Source organism: Meles meles, chromosome 2, assembly GCF_922984935.1.
Source record: "Meles meles chromosome 2, mMelMel3.1 paternal haplotype, whole genome shotgun sequence".
Lineage (NCBI taxonomy): Eukaryota > Metazoa > Chordata > Mammalia > Carnivora > Mustelidae > Meles > Meles meles.
This window is the reverse complement of record NC_060067.1, coordinates 55850017-55865363: the sequence shown is the minus strand read 5'-3', so window position 1 is coordinate 55865363 and position 15347 is coordinate 55850017. Positions and strand designations below refer to the sequence as shown.

The following is a 15347-nucleotide window of genomic DNA, read 5'->3' as shown; positions in this document are numbered from 1 at the left end:
GCCGAGCAAGGAGCCCAATGTGGGACTCAATCCCAGGACCCTGGGATCATGACCTGAGCCAAAAGCAGAAGTATGCTTAACCAACTGAGTCACCCAGACGTCCCAAGAGATACTTTTATAGTTCACATTCAGTGAGTCAAACCAAGCCCATTCTATTTATATGTCTCAATATCTTGTTACGTTCAAGTGTCAAATTAAATAATATACAAAGTAATCATCAATTATTACTGATTCAAAAAAGCATTCCCCATCATAATGGTTATCTCCCACCTAAATATCCCTAGACCCCAGGTTCATCCAATTACTGCTTCATTTATCTGTCTTTCTTCAAATGTAGCTTCTCAAATGAGTAGTCTACTACAAATGTTATCTCCTCTTATACACATCTTAATTATTTTCTAGCTTATTACAATATGGCTTCCCTCCCCACCACACTGCTGAAATTACCAGTTATGTCACCTAGAACCTAAATGGTATCAAAAACAATGTATACTTTCCTGTTAGAAAGTACTTAACATCTCAATAATATATAACAATCCTTTCTTGTAACACTCCTCTCCTTAGATTTGGTGATACTACTGTCTTCTGGTTTTCCTACTTAGAGCCAACTACCTTACTTTTTAGCGTAAAAGGTCAATGGATTATTTTGAGGGTCCCCTTCTTCTGCCCAAGGAATGATAAGATTTCTTATGGCATGATACAGAGTAAAAAGAACTGGCCAATTTGAATGAAGAAAGGTCTCAAAATTTGTTTTTCAATAAATACCTTAGAAAAGACTCTAGGTTGCAATTGATTTTTAAAAGTGACTGAGGATGCAGGGTAGAAGATACAACTAAAAAGACAGGTGGGAATTTGGGGCAATGTGTACAAAAGAGAATTTAAAAGCAGATGAAAATACGGGTTGTAAAGAAGAAGCTAGACAAACAAATGGGGAAAAAGCAGTCTGGTAAACTATGATCAACTACTGAATATGATTATGAGGTTTTACTTTTATGAAGAAAGACAAATGGAAGATGCTGCTTTGTAAACTACAAAACCAAAGCAGGTATTCCAAATAATGATTTAATATAGATTATAAGCTAGACTGAAAGACAATAAAACCAGCAATGCACACAGATATAAACTAAAATCTTATCTGTCTGCCCAACGTGCTTACTTCATTATAAAAACTGAATCTGTGAGAAACCATAAAGAAAGTAATAATAACTTGGCAACAAATAAAAATACAGAAAAAAGAAAAACAACAAGTGACTGAAATAAGCATGTTAGGTTTGTTTTCGACCATTAGAAAACTGTACAAAATGAGATATAGAAAAGTGATTCTTCATTAAGTTTCAAATTCTTTTACTTTTTATTTCTTCATTAAGTTTCAAATTCTTTTACTTTCTGTGGTGAGTAAAACCTTCTGAAAGAATTGCTTAATGATAGATTCAGCCCCAAGTATGGAGTCTAATGAAGTTAAATGGGTCCTCCAAATTTTGAATGTATGAATTTAGTGCTCTAACCAATTGTTATCACACATGAAAGCTAGAGATATATATACATGTATGAATGAAGGAATACTATTGAAAAAAGAAAAAGACAGGAAATCCACACACAAAAAAAATGGAGAATATTATAATTGAAAGCCTGGATTTACTAATAAAGAAAAAAAAAATTACATATCCAAAAATCTACATGCCTTTGTTGCTCCTCCCAGGACTGCATTGTGGTAGAATTAAAGACCAGAGCTGAAAGTCAGACAAGTCAGGGGAATATGGAGGACATATAATAACAACATATCAGGGTGCACAGCCAAGTAGAGAGGGATGCACACAGATAGCCAGCCAAAGGAAACAGCATGGACATGAAGAGACAGCACCATGCAGAAAGGAGGCTATGATATGTTTAGACCAGCTTGTAGTCTATATCTAACATCTGCAAAAACACAAGTTTCATACACTGCTTGGTTCTAAGGATGGCAGAATTTTAATTTTCCAAGTATAAAATAATCCAGGAGTACACAGAATTTCAAATTTTACACGCGAAATCCACTGATATCACTAATGTAAAGACAAATGTGGATACACATCTTAACCACCCAACTATTCATTATCATCATAGATCCCGTCTGCCTTGTGCATGTAATTAGTGCCATAATTTACACCTTTTTAAATTGGTAAAACAACAGCAAGTGGCTTGAAAAAATAGTTGTACAGCCAAGTGCCAAGGTTTTGGGGTGGACCCATCCATACCAGTCCCCATCAAATTCAGATTTCTAAGGAGATTTACTCTTCTGGAAGTTACACGGCAATAATGAACAGATGAAGCAAAAGTTAGTGGACAGGCAAAAGAGCAGAAGGCAAGAAGCCAGAAGAAAGAGATGTCAAGTTGATTATCTAGAATTTTATTTACCTGGACTGTCCTATCTTTAAAGAGTCACAGCTCCATGAAGTGCTCCCATAACTTCTTCACAGGCTAAAAATAGAGGAAGAGACTAGCCTCTAATACCCATACTGCTATTATAAATGGCACAGGTATTTTGGAAGAAAGTCCACTCTACAAACACATGCAACATGCAAAGCTCTAAGACAGTGATGTGTTTAACAGGAAGAGTAAAATAGAGAAGGTACTGACACATAGTAGCTTCAAGATGATCTAGTATGATACAGATTTTTTTTTTTTTTTTTTAAAGATTTTATTTATTTATTTGACACAGAGAGAGATCACAAGGAGACAGACAGGCAGGCAGAGAGAGAGGAGGAAGCAGGCTCCCTGCGGAGCAGAGAGCCCGATGTGGGGCTCGATCCCAGGACCCTGAGATCATGACCTGAGCCGAAGGCAGCGGCTTAATCCACTGAGCCACCCAGGCGCCCCTGATACAGATTTTTTAAATGAATTTAAACTGGGCACCTGGGTGGCTCAGTTGGTTAAGTGACTGTCTTCGGCTCAGGTCATGATCCTGGAGTTCAGGGATCTAGTCTCACATCAGGCTCCCTGCTTGGCAGGGAGTCTGCTTCCCTCCGTCCCTCCCCCTTCTCATTCTCTCTCTCAAATAAATAAATAAAATCTTAAAAAAAAAAAAACTATTAAAATGAATTTAAACTAATATCTGTATTCAGGTACTCCAAAGTCAAAAGATTCCTTAGAATGTAGGAACGCATCATTCTTTTGATCTCTCCATATATGAAAAGACAGTATTATGCTAAATGATATCCTGTGATTCTAAAACTGACTCTGTGACTCCAAAATAACCCTAGAATATAGATCATGCAAACCCTCACTATCTTTTCCTTTAATATGCCTCATGATCCTTTTATTAGTATATCAGCATTCCCACCAGATAAAAAATCTATTGACAAAAACATAAAGCTCAAAGCTGCTAATAACCTGTGTAAATCACTAATAATAATACCTGATATTTATGGAATGATTTTATATGGTAGACACATATTAACATATATCAACATAATTAAATCTCAAACCACTTCATTATCTCCAATTTACAGATAAGAAACTGAAGTACAGAGAGGTTAAGTAACTTGTCCACACTGGTAAGTGCTAACACTACGCTTCAAACACAGGTACTCTAGCTCCAGAGCCTATTTGTTTGCTGTATTTTCTATACAAATAAAAGATCTGGAGAAAGATAAATTAAGTTGTGGGTTTGGTTATTATTAACACATTTGAAATAAGTGGTACCACAGTATCAAGTGTTGGCTGGAGCTATTATACTATAAAACTGTGTTGTCCAATGAGGTAGCCACTTGGCCACATGTGGCTATTAAGCACTTGAAATGTGGCTAGTTTAAATAAAGATGTGTTAGATGTATAAAATCCTAACTTCAAAAATTTTATATTAAAAAATGTAAACTAACTCATTAATAATTTGGTATGGATTAATGTTAAAATATTTTGAGGATATTGACCTTAAAAATGTGCTTTTCAAATGTGGTTACTAGAAAATTTTAAATTAAATATTTGGCTTCCATTATATTTCTACTAGACAACAAGGGTATGTACAAAAGAAACTGGAGTTTAAAGAATGATTCTAATCAAATCTTTGCCATTTTGTTTTGCTGTTGCAACTTTAGGCAAATCAGTTACACTGAGTATTAGCTTCTGTATCAGAAAAAAATAGGGTTTAAAGACAGTCCTGAAACCTAGTGTTCAGATTTTGGTGTCTAAATTTATTCTCCACTAAAAAGAATGGAGGGTTCTTTGGAGAAATGATTTATGTCAGGACTGGGACAGGTTAAGTACAAGATGAATCTGGAATATCTTGTTTAGGCAGGAAGGAAGTGCTCAAAAAGTCATTTGAGAGATGAGGGTGAGAGGTGTGACTTGCCAAAAAACACTGGAACCAGTTGATGAGGCTCCCAAAGACCAAACCAAGACAACTGGGGAATCAAAGTAATGATCGTAATAGATTTAACCATTAAATAAACTCCAAATCTATCAGTTCATGTTGATAAACATAACTGGATAAATAAATAAATAATGCAGGAGACAGGTAAGATTGCTTTATGACAGACTACCAAGTACTAATTATAGAAGGAATGACAAAGTTAGAAAATCATGAATGGATGTTAGAACTTGTGGGTGAAATACTGGTGAGACTATGTTAATATTCTGTTCCTCAAAATATTTTCCCTATGAATTACATTATTAATTGTAAAAAGATAAATAATAACTTTCAAGAAGAAATATGGAGATACCACCTTACTCAAATTTTCAAAACTAACATCACCAACATTGGGAGAAACCAACATTATGAACCTCAAGATATGATGTACTGATAAAGAGAGAACATCTCTTGAGAGGTATTCCTGCCAAATATGTATAAGCAATCTAGTCATGAGAAAGCAACAGACAAATTCATATTAGGAACATTCCACAAAATAACCATCCTGTACTTTTAAAAAATGTCAAGGTCAAGAAAAACAAGAAAGGCTGAGGAAGTGTTCCAGATCAAGACAGACAAAACAGATAGTACTAGGAAATACAATACATGATCCAGGACTGGAAGGTAGGGGGAGCTTATAGATAAACGAGATAAAAATTGAGCATGGATTATGAAATAGATAATAGTATTATGTCATTTTTAAATCCCCTGGTTTTAATAATTTACACTGTGGTTATGTAAGATAATATCCTTCGTTTTAGGAAATATACACTGAAGAATTTAAGGGTAGAGCTATGATGTCACTAAATTATTCTCAAATGGTTCAGAAAAAAATAGCTACAAGGCAAGAATGATAAATGCAGCATAATGTAATACAACTGGTGAATGTGAGTAAGGGTACATAGGAGTTCCTTGTACTAGTCTTCCAACTTTTCTTATAAATTTGAAATTTTATCAAAATTAAAAGTTAGCCAAAAGTAGAAAAACAAAGAACTACGCCTATCTCCCAGACTGAATATCCTAATAGACTATATGAGACCTGGTAATATTTAAAAATATGCTAATGCATTTCTTTTATGCTTGACTTTGTTTTAAATTTAATGACTTATCAGATACTAATTGTATTACATATTTCATAAGACCCAAGACTTTATCCATTATCACTCAATGTCATACTGCATACTAGGATACTTATTTACTATTACTTATCCAATAAGCACTCAAACATTTGTTTGCTGAGCATACTCAAAATTATAGCATTGTATAGGATTATAGAAAAATAATCAAATTATAAAAAGCACAACATTGTAGGTAGGGCTATTAATTAGGACATAAGAGTTCGTAGAACTTTTCAGTTAAATTGTAAAGAAGAAAAACCAGGAATAAATCTCAGAGTAGTCACAAATCTAACCTAAAGACATGAGTTCCACAAATAAAGAAAAGCAAACATTGCTTTCCATATCAAGAGTTAAGCATCTTAGCTGACTTCCAATAGTCCTGACAACTAAAATGAACTTTTTCCCTTATGAAATTAGAATATTATATGAGTTATTAAAAAAATCAGATTATTTTAAAAACTTAGGCTAAGGATTGAGATTTAAAACTTCACTTCTGGCTCAATAGTAATTCGCTGTATGACCCCAGGACATTGCTTACAATTTCTGTCTCATAAAAATAAGATTAGGGGATAATTTTCTTTCCCAAATTATAGAAAGTATAATTTATGAAAATTATTTCAAGCAATAAGAGCACTGAATATATTCAATACAGATATATACACAAATATTCACACATGCAAAAAGGAAAAAGATTTGTGCTTTTTTGTAAAAATATTTACAAAGTATTGAATATAAGCACGTTAATAGCAAAAGGTAATTTAAAATAATTACACAAACTATATTTAATCCTAATTCTCACTATGAAGAAGTGCTTCACATATATGATACTGAAAAAAACAATCAACAAGTGTATATCCTATTTTAAAAGTTTTATTATTTATGTAAAAATAATGAAAAAAAGTATGAGATGGGTTTTACTACGTCTCTTGACTGAGACTATGGGAAACAATTCTCAAATATAGTTAGAGCCCAGGAAAAAATTTCTTTTCAAATACAGTACAGTTATACACTACATTAAAAATATAATATAGAGATTGCATGTTACACATACCACATCAACTCAATTTTCAATTGAGTTCTACTTGTGTTGATAAGGCAGAAAGATATTCTAAATAAATCCCTTTTCCATCAAGTCCAATGTCGTGTTTAAAATTTGACTATTTTTCAAAACTACACATATTTTTGTGATACAGAGCCATACTTAATGTATCCAACAAGAAGAAAAGAGAAAACCCCAAAGTATTCCAAAACATAAAAACTGACAGAAAACATCTACAGATCACTGTGTGCCTCGGTCAAACTTAACACAATTTTATCCTGAGCCAGTGCTTCAATGCTGTCATCCTGCCTTATTCTCACCGAATGAACTCAACAATTTCTAAACAGGTTGTCACTGAAAGAGATCTTTACATAAGCAATTATAAAAATGGGTCCGTTTTGTATTTAGGAAGCACTAGCAACACTTGGCTTAACATTTTTATAAAAGAATACCGTGAGGGTCTTTAAAAATTTTTTAAACTTTTTCTAGGAACTAAAATCACTTATAAATACTTAACTAAAGCTATTTCCCAGAATGTTTCCTAAAGTAAGACCAAAATATATTTTATAAGGGTAAAACAGTTTATTGCTTAAAGTGAACTTAAATGCTCCTAGTCGAAGCAAGCTTCCTTCTTGCACATTTTCCCATATCCACCGTATTCTGCAGGCACATTTCTAAGCTGAAGCTGCACTAGTTTATTCTACCACGGTCTCCTTTTCACTAGGGAAAAGCAAAGATCTTCAGGTACTAACCAAACAAATCTGGGGGGGGGGGCGGGGAAGGGGCGCAAGGTGGCGCAAGAACAGATGGAAACAAGGTAAGAGAGTTGTTTTCTTAAGGCTCTAAGGTTACTACTCCTCAACTCCAAATGCCAAGATTTAATCGCCAGTCGAGCAAGCTGCTATCACTACCCATCCACTCCTTAAAACAATGCAACCTTCGTTTATACCTCTTCTCCCACTCTCCAACCCGTACCTCCTTCCAAAACAAACAAGCACAACACACCCCATCCCAAAACCCTCATAGTCCCTTCTATGCCCACTAAACCAACCTGCTGGGTAACAGCTCCTCGCACACGTCTCACTCAGACAAAAAAGCGACCGCGGCACGGTGGGGAGTTCCCACAATCTCCTGCCATCCCGAGCAACCCGCAGAATGACAGCCCCGAGCCCAGAAGTTTGTAGCAAAACGATTCCGACCCCACCGAAAGGGAAGACGGAATTGCAAGAGAACGGGGATGGGAGGTGGGGAGGGAAATGTGCGTGAATGTGCAGGGAAGGGTCCATCACATGACAGTACAAGAGGACCAGAGCCGTCCCGCCATCCGCAAGGGGAAAAAGGGGGGGGGGGGTAAGGTGGGGTGGGGGAAAGGGTGCCGTCACCATGGCAACACTCCCCATCCGTCCAGACTTCCAAAGAGGGAGGAAGAACTTCAAATCCCAACCGTCAGTGCTCGAGGAGCTCCTTCTTAAAGGGGTACACACAGCGCCGCCGCCGCCGAGCGCGAGAGGGCAGAGTTGGGTGCCCCCGCCCCTCGGGCGACGCCCCCGCCGCCCCTCGCCCCCAGCCGGCCCACCCGCGACCCCCGCCCCGCGAGCGCCCGGGGGGGTCGCCCCGGTCCCAGTTCCCGGGAACTCGGCCGCATTGACCGGCCCGGCAGCCGGCGGCGAGAAGGGGGTGTGTGTGCACCCGGTGGGGGCGCGGACCAGCCCGCCTTCCTCCCGCCGGCCCTGCCCGCCGGCTCCCCTCCACCCGGAGGCCGACCCACCGGGCCGCTGCCTGCCCCCCGACAGGGTGGACGGCAGGCTGCGAGGGGCGCCGCGGAGTTTCGGGGAGAGCGCGAGCGAGCGGTTTCCTCGGGGGCTCGGCGAGCGGGTCCGAACTAACAGTTCCTGAGGAGCGCAAGAGCTGATGAGGGAAAGGAGCGCGAACCGCGCCGGGCGAGAAGCCCCCAGACAAAAGGCGAGCGCCGGAGCCGCCGCGCCGCCGCCGCTCCCATCGCGCTCCCCCATTGAACTGACCCGAACGGGAGATTCAACTAACCCCCTCAGCCACAAACTCCTCGGGCTGCGGCAGCCGTCGCCGCGCGGAGCAGGGGCCCCGGCCCGTGTCTCTCTTACCTACACAGTGCATGAGGCGGTGGCGCCAAGAGTCGAGTTCCCGCCGGAATCCTCTCCTCTCCGCCGCGCACCTAGGGCTCCGGCACTGAGCGGCGGCGGCGGCGGCAGCAGCGGCGGCGGCAGCGGCCATTCTCTCTCTTCCCTTGTCCATCTGCGTCCCGCGTCACGCGCCCTCATTTACATACGAGCGGCGCAGGCACGAGGCAGGGGCGCGAGCCCTCGGCGCGAGCCCCGGAGCGCGCGCCCCCCGGAGGGGGGGTTGATTGACACGTGTCACTACCTTCTCTCTGCCCTTCCCTCCCCCTCCCACCGCTCCCTCAGGGAGAGGCGGGGAGGGAGCAGGAGGAGAAGGAAGCAACCTGCAGCTTCCGCTGACCCCGCCTCCCCATCCACTCCCATCTCCCTCCTCCCCACGGAGTTTACTCAAGCAAGCCATACTGCGCCTGCCGCCGCCCGCGAAAATCCTGAGCGGGAGCAAGAGGCTCGGAGCTCGTCCAGAAACCGGCGTGCAAATGGAGCGGACTAGCAACGCCTCCCTTCTGACTTGGCGACGCGACTCTTGCCGCCGGGAGACTTCACTTCCCAGGCTCCGTTGCGCCGGGGTCCCGGAGCGGAGCTTGCCGCCGCTACGCAATGCATGCCGGTCCTTGTAGTCCAGCAGAGATGGGTGCTGACCAGTTCTCTCGCAGTGGGCTTGCAGGCTGTCCTTGACTTCTTCGCGCCGTGCAGCTTGTGGGCTTAGCTTCTAACTCGCTGAGCACAGGACTGCGCTGCCAGCGTCGCCGAGTCTGACCCAGTTGTCTTAGTTTCCCTGGGTTCCTTGATAGAAGAGCGGTGGAAACCGCTGGAGTTGTCTGCCCCTTCACGGTTCAGGCGGCGTTTTGTGCTTTAAGTTCTGGAAACTTTTGGCGGAGGGAAAGGGGCGGGGGTGGTCACTGTCATTCCGCTACCGCGGGAAAAATCAAGCCAGCCATTCGGCTGCATCGGAAATAACTGTCATATATTCAGAGATCCCACAGTGATTTCAGTTTTCAGGACGAAGAGATCGCCAAAGGCAAGAATATTTGCAAAGGATTAGGGAAAAGATGAGGGGCTTTTCCTTGAAAATTGTTTACGGAGGGATGGGGTGTGTCTGGGTGAGAACTACAAAAAGAGAAACTGTTATGCTCCGCAAAATGTAAACTACTGTAGGTCAGCGACTCATCGAGATTCTGTACCTTGGCTTCTCTCACTTTATGACCTTCGTACAGTGGGTGACACGGGATTTAGCACTTTACAGTGTTACGGAATAAATTCTGCGCTATGCTAGAGAAAATGCTTCTTCAGAGAGAGTCTCTTCTTTCTCGCTCTCCACCCCCCCCCTTTCCTTCCTTCCAAAACTTTTGATTGATTGAATATAAACTCCAATGATATATATTTTTTTGCTTTGGCACCAGAGTGCGTGGCTTTCTGTATATGTGCAGGGGTCAAACCAAAGCTAAGACACCCAAAGTTTGCTGAGAAGTACTGTGTATTATTGGAAATTTATGCAAAAATATGCTTTACTCTTCTCGGAAACTCCTATACATTCAGTTCCACCCTCCCTATTTTGTGGCTTATCCTTACTGGCCTGCTTGCTTGCTTGCTTACTTACTTTTCTATGAGAAAGTATTTCATTGTTCATCATTACCTCTCAATAGTGAAGATGTGGTTTTACATTTTAACAAAGAAAAAGGAATGAAATTTGAATTTCACAGTTACCTTTTCCAGAATGTTACAATTGAAGAAGCAAGTGCAATCACTAGTGAAAGTGCTTTTGGAATTATCAGTGGATGATTTCAGTTACAGATTCCACTCAATTGCCAAGCTGATCAGCCTTATAGTTTTTATGATCACTTTTACAGTATCTGCATTAGGTAGGATGGGCTAGGTTATAGTGTACTAACAAAAAAATCTAAAAATTGGAGGGGCTTAAAACAACAAAAAATGGTATATCCTGCTTATCTGCTTGTTCATGGGGAGTTTGGGGAAGGGGGGAAGGCAGAGGAGTTTCACTACAGATGGTTCTCACCAAGCAACCAGAAGGCTTGAGAAGGTTCCAATCTCTAGAACTTCCCCACTTGTATGATATAGAAAAGGAACATGAAGGGCAAACTAGTTCTTCCTGAAAGTTACAGAAGTTAATTCCACTCAAATTTCTTTGACAAAAGCAAAGCATATGGGTTTGCTAACTTCAAAGGGGCAGGGAAATATAATTCTATTTACCCAGAAGGAAGATAACCCAAATTTACTGGTGAATTGAACCAGTGATTACTATAATTCCTTCTTCTGCTCATCAATTTACAGTTCATTCAACTTACAGTACAAAAATACTTTCACTCTTCACAAATAACACAATCTAAAAATTTCATTTAGTAATGTAATGGCATTAATTTCAAAGTTCAGCATCTCTGGGTGATGTTTGGTAGTCCCTGTGTTAGAACAGGATAAAGCTCTTGTCAAAGAGAAAATATCTATCCTCCCTGTTTATATACACATAGGTACACTCAACATATAGTGCTTGAGTAGGAACAGAATAACCATGGTGAACATTCCTATTTAGAAAGGGAAAGAATGGGAGACACACATGAATGGTTTTAGCAAATATTTTACCACAGCTAGCATGGATTGCCAACTTTCCAGCCTCTAACAATAGTGTCTTTGCTACCACCCACTGAGTTTCAAAACCACAGCTACATATTTTAGGTTTTCTGTCACAACCATACCTCCTCAGTACCAATTTCTACATTAGTCAGAATGGACTAGGTTATGCTTTACTAACAGCAACCTCAAATCTCAGAAGTTTTATACAAAGATTTCTTTATTTTAAGTTTTTATGTAAATTCTAGTTGGTGAACATATATGGTAAACTTGGCTTCAGGTGTAGCTTTTAGTGATTTATCACTCACGTATAACACCCAGTGCTCATAATAACAAGGGTTTATTTCTTTCTTAAACTGCATATTCTCCAAAAATCAGTGTCAGGGAGGATGGGGAGGAATGCCCATGTCCATTAAGGGACCCAGGTTTATGAAGCCCCACCATCTGGAAGCACCCTAGTCACCATGACAAGAAAAATAAGATGCTGAATCACAGTCCAGCTCTTAAAGGCTTCTGCCAGAAGTGACATAGTTCAGTGGGTGAAGCAATCATGTGGCCATGCCTAACTTCAAAGGAGTGATATATCAAATAGCTTTAAGGGCATAACAAACCATTCCAAAAACTTAATAGCTTAAAACATCAACTATTCATTGAGCTCATGAGTCTATGGAATGGCAATTTGTATTGGGCTCAATCAGACACTTCTGCTGGGCCTAGGCTGCGCTTACTTAGGTGTCTGTGATTAGCTGCCTGTCAACAAGGCAGCTCTGTTTCTGAGAGTGAACTGACTATTAGCTGTAACAACAGAGCAATCAGGCCAGGTGTCCCTCATCATCAAGAGGCTAGCCCTGGCTTGTTCACAGGGTTGCATTCACAGTGTTTTAAGAGCAGCAACAGAGCAAGCGGCAGTATACAAGCACTTCATAAGTTTCAGCTTGAGTTACATCACTGCAGTTCCAATGACTAAAGCAAATCATACAGTCAAGGCCAACATCAGGATGGTAAAATAGATTATATCTCTTAACACAAAGAGCTGGAAGACGAATTGCAAATGGATACAGATGGGGGAAAGAAATAATTTGTGGCCACTTTTGCAGTCTACTGCATATGAGAAAGTGCAATTCTGCCATGTTCGCCTGAAGAATGAGAAATAGAAATATCAATGAACAGAACTAATGAGTATTATTGTTGAAGAATTTCTGCGAGAAGGGAAGGATCATGGCCATATATAATGAAATACATAAATGGAGCCAACTTTGGAACTCAGCTTGACTTAGAAGAAGCAAAGACTTTTCCATGGCAAGTACCACAAAGTATATTACAATAATCCAATAACTTGACTTTAGTGAATGCTCAATAAACATAGAGATAGGAGTCTAGGTGATTCACTCCTGTATTCTCAGCATCTAGTGCTGTTCCAGGCATTTAATTGGTTCCCAGTATTTCTTTTTATTGATTTGACAAATATTTAGGGTATCTATAAAGCCAATAATAGAAAAAGAGTCATATTCAAGATGATCCCCTACATTGAAAATCTAGTTACTTACAAAGGAATTTTCCTATAACAACAGATACATGATATGAAAATGTCAATGCTCTTTGGAAAGATGTTTTTGTTCTGGTAGTTCCTATGTATATTATATCAGTTATTTATTGCTGTGTAACGAAACAATCCATAATTTAGCTGCTTAAGAGAGCAACTGTGTGTTATTGTTCAAAAGTCTACAAGTCAGATTGCCAGTTCTGCTAATCTGGAGAGGCTCTTCTGATCTTGGCTGGGCTGCAGAATCCAAGGTGGCCTCACTCTGGTCTGGAGTTTGGCTCCCTGTTTGCTGGGATAATGGGAATTACTGAACCATGTGTGCAATCATCCAGAGGCTGACTACAGTTTATTTACATAGTGACAACATGTGAAGCACAAGAGAGTAATATGCAGGGTGGCTGGATGGCTCAGTCAATTAAGTGTCTGCCTTCAGCCTGGGTCATGGTCCAGAATCCTGGGATCGTGCCCCAAGTTGGGCTCCCTGCTCAGCAGGGAATCTGCTTCTCCCTCTCCCTCTGCTTTTCCTTCTGACTCGTGTGCTCTCTCTCACTCACTCAGCACTCTCTCTCTCAAATACATTTTAAAAAAATCTTAAAAAAAATTAATATGCAAGTGCTTTTCAAGACTTTGTTTGCATTGTTTGCTTGCCACTGTTCCATTGGCCAGGGCAAACCACTTGCCCAAGCCCCAAAAGTGAATAAGAGGACACTAACAAATGGCATGGATATAGAAAGGTGTGAGCAAATTACGGCCAATACTATAATCAAACCACCATGAATATCCAAAACTGATATAGTTTGTTTGTTGTTTTTAGAGAGAGAGGTGCATATGGGGAAGGGGCAGAGGGAGTGTGAGAGAGAGAGAATCTTTTTTTTAAAGATTTTTATTTATTTATTTGACAGATAGAGATCACAAGTAGGCAGAGAAGCAGGCAGAGAGAGAGAGGAGGAAGCAGGCTCCCTGCTGAGCAGAGAGCCTGATGTGGGGCTCAATCCCAGGACCCTGGGATCATGACCCAAGCCAAAGGCAGAGGCTTTAACCCACTGAGCCACCCAGGCGCCCTGAGAGAGAGAATCTTAAGCAGTCTCCACATTCAGCAGGGCTTAGCCAGGCTCAATCTCATGATCCCCAGATGTTGACCTGAATCAAAATCAAGACCTGGGTGCTTAACTAACTGAGCCACCCAGGATCCCTAGCACATCAATAGTTTTTATAGTGTACCAAGTATAGATATAAACCACTGGCAAAATTAATAGTTTCCTGATTTATGTGATCACTGGGCAGTTAATTCTTTTTTTTTTTAAGATTTTATTTATTTATTTGACAGAGATCACAAGTAGGCAGAGAGGCAGACAGAGAGGGAGGAGGAAGCAGGCTCCCTGCCGAGCAGGGAGCCTGATGTGGGGCTCTATCCCAGGACCCTGGGATCATGACCTAAGCGGGAAGCAGAGGCTTTAACCCGCTGAGCCATCCAAATGTCCCAATTCATTTTTCTTAATTAATATATAATGTATTATTTGTTTCAGGGGTACGGGTCTGTGAATCATGAGTTTTACACAATTCACAGCACTCACCATAGCACATAACCTTCCCAGTGTCCGTCATCCAGCCACCCTATTCCTCCCCCTGTCCTGCCCCTCCAGCAGCCCTCAGTTTGTTTCCTAAGTTAAGAGTCTCTTACAGTTTCTCTCCTTCCTCGGTCCCATCTTGTTTCATTTTTCCCTCCCTTTCCCCCATGAATCCCCTGCCCTGCCTCTCAAATTCCTCATATCAGAGAGATCATATGATAATTGTCTTTCTCTGATTGACTTATTTCGCTCAGCATAATAGTCTCTAGTTCCATCCACATTGTTGTAAATGGCAAAATTTCGGGTTTTGTGATGGTTGCATAGTATTCCATTATATATATATACCACATCTTCTTCATCCATTCGTCTGTTGATGGACATCTAGGCTCTTTCCATAGTTTGGCTATTGTGGACATTGCTGCTATAAACATTCGGGTGCACATGCCCCTTTGGATCACTACATTTACATCTTTAGGGTAAATACCCAGGAGTGTGATTGCTGGGTCAAAGGGTAACTCTATTTTCAACTTTTTGAGGAACCTCCATACTGTTTCCCAGAGTAGCTGCACCTGCTTTTGTTCCCACCAGCAGTGTAGGAGGGTTCCCCTTTCTCCACATCCCCACCAACATCTATTGTTTCCTGACTGGTTAATTCTAGCCATTCTGACTGATGTGAGATGATATCTCACTGTGGTTTTGATTTGTATTTCCCTCATGCTGAGTGATATTGATCATTTTTTCATGTGTCTGCTGGCCATTTTGATGTCTTCTTTACAGAAATGTCTGTTCATGTCTTCTGCCCATTTCTTTTTTTTTAAGATTTTATTTATTTATTTGGTAGACAGAGATCACAAGTAGTCAGAAAGACAGGCAGAGAGAGAGGAGGAAGCAGGCTCCCCGCTGAGCAGAGAGCCTGATGCGGGGCTCAATCCTAGGACCCTGGGATCATGACCTGA

At 41.0% G+C, this 15347-nt stretch overlaps 1 protein-coding gene across 14 annotated transcripts in view; it reads right to left on the bottom strand.

Moving 5' to 3' along the window:
* The window catches only part of LCORL (ligand dependent nuclear receptor corepressor like), a 161227-nt gene extending 151699 nt beyond the window's left edge, over positions 1 to 9528 (bottom strand). For 5 of the 14 annotated variants that reach the window (XR_006817489.1, XR_006817490.1, XM_045998459.1 and 2 more), the window contains exon 1: positions 8662 to 9528. Coding sequence is in view for 11 of the 14 variants with exons in the window: in XM_045998459.1 (XP_045854415.1) it covers positions 8662 to 8812 (151 nt within the window). In the remaining 3 variants the exon portion in view is untranslated. The remainder of the gene's footprint in view (positions 1 to 8661) is intronic. The other 9 variants (XM_045998466.1, XM_045998464.1, XM_045998467.1 and 6 more) reach the window with 7 other exon arrangements.
* Positions 9529 to 15347: the final 5819 nt, after the last annotated feature.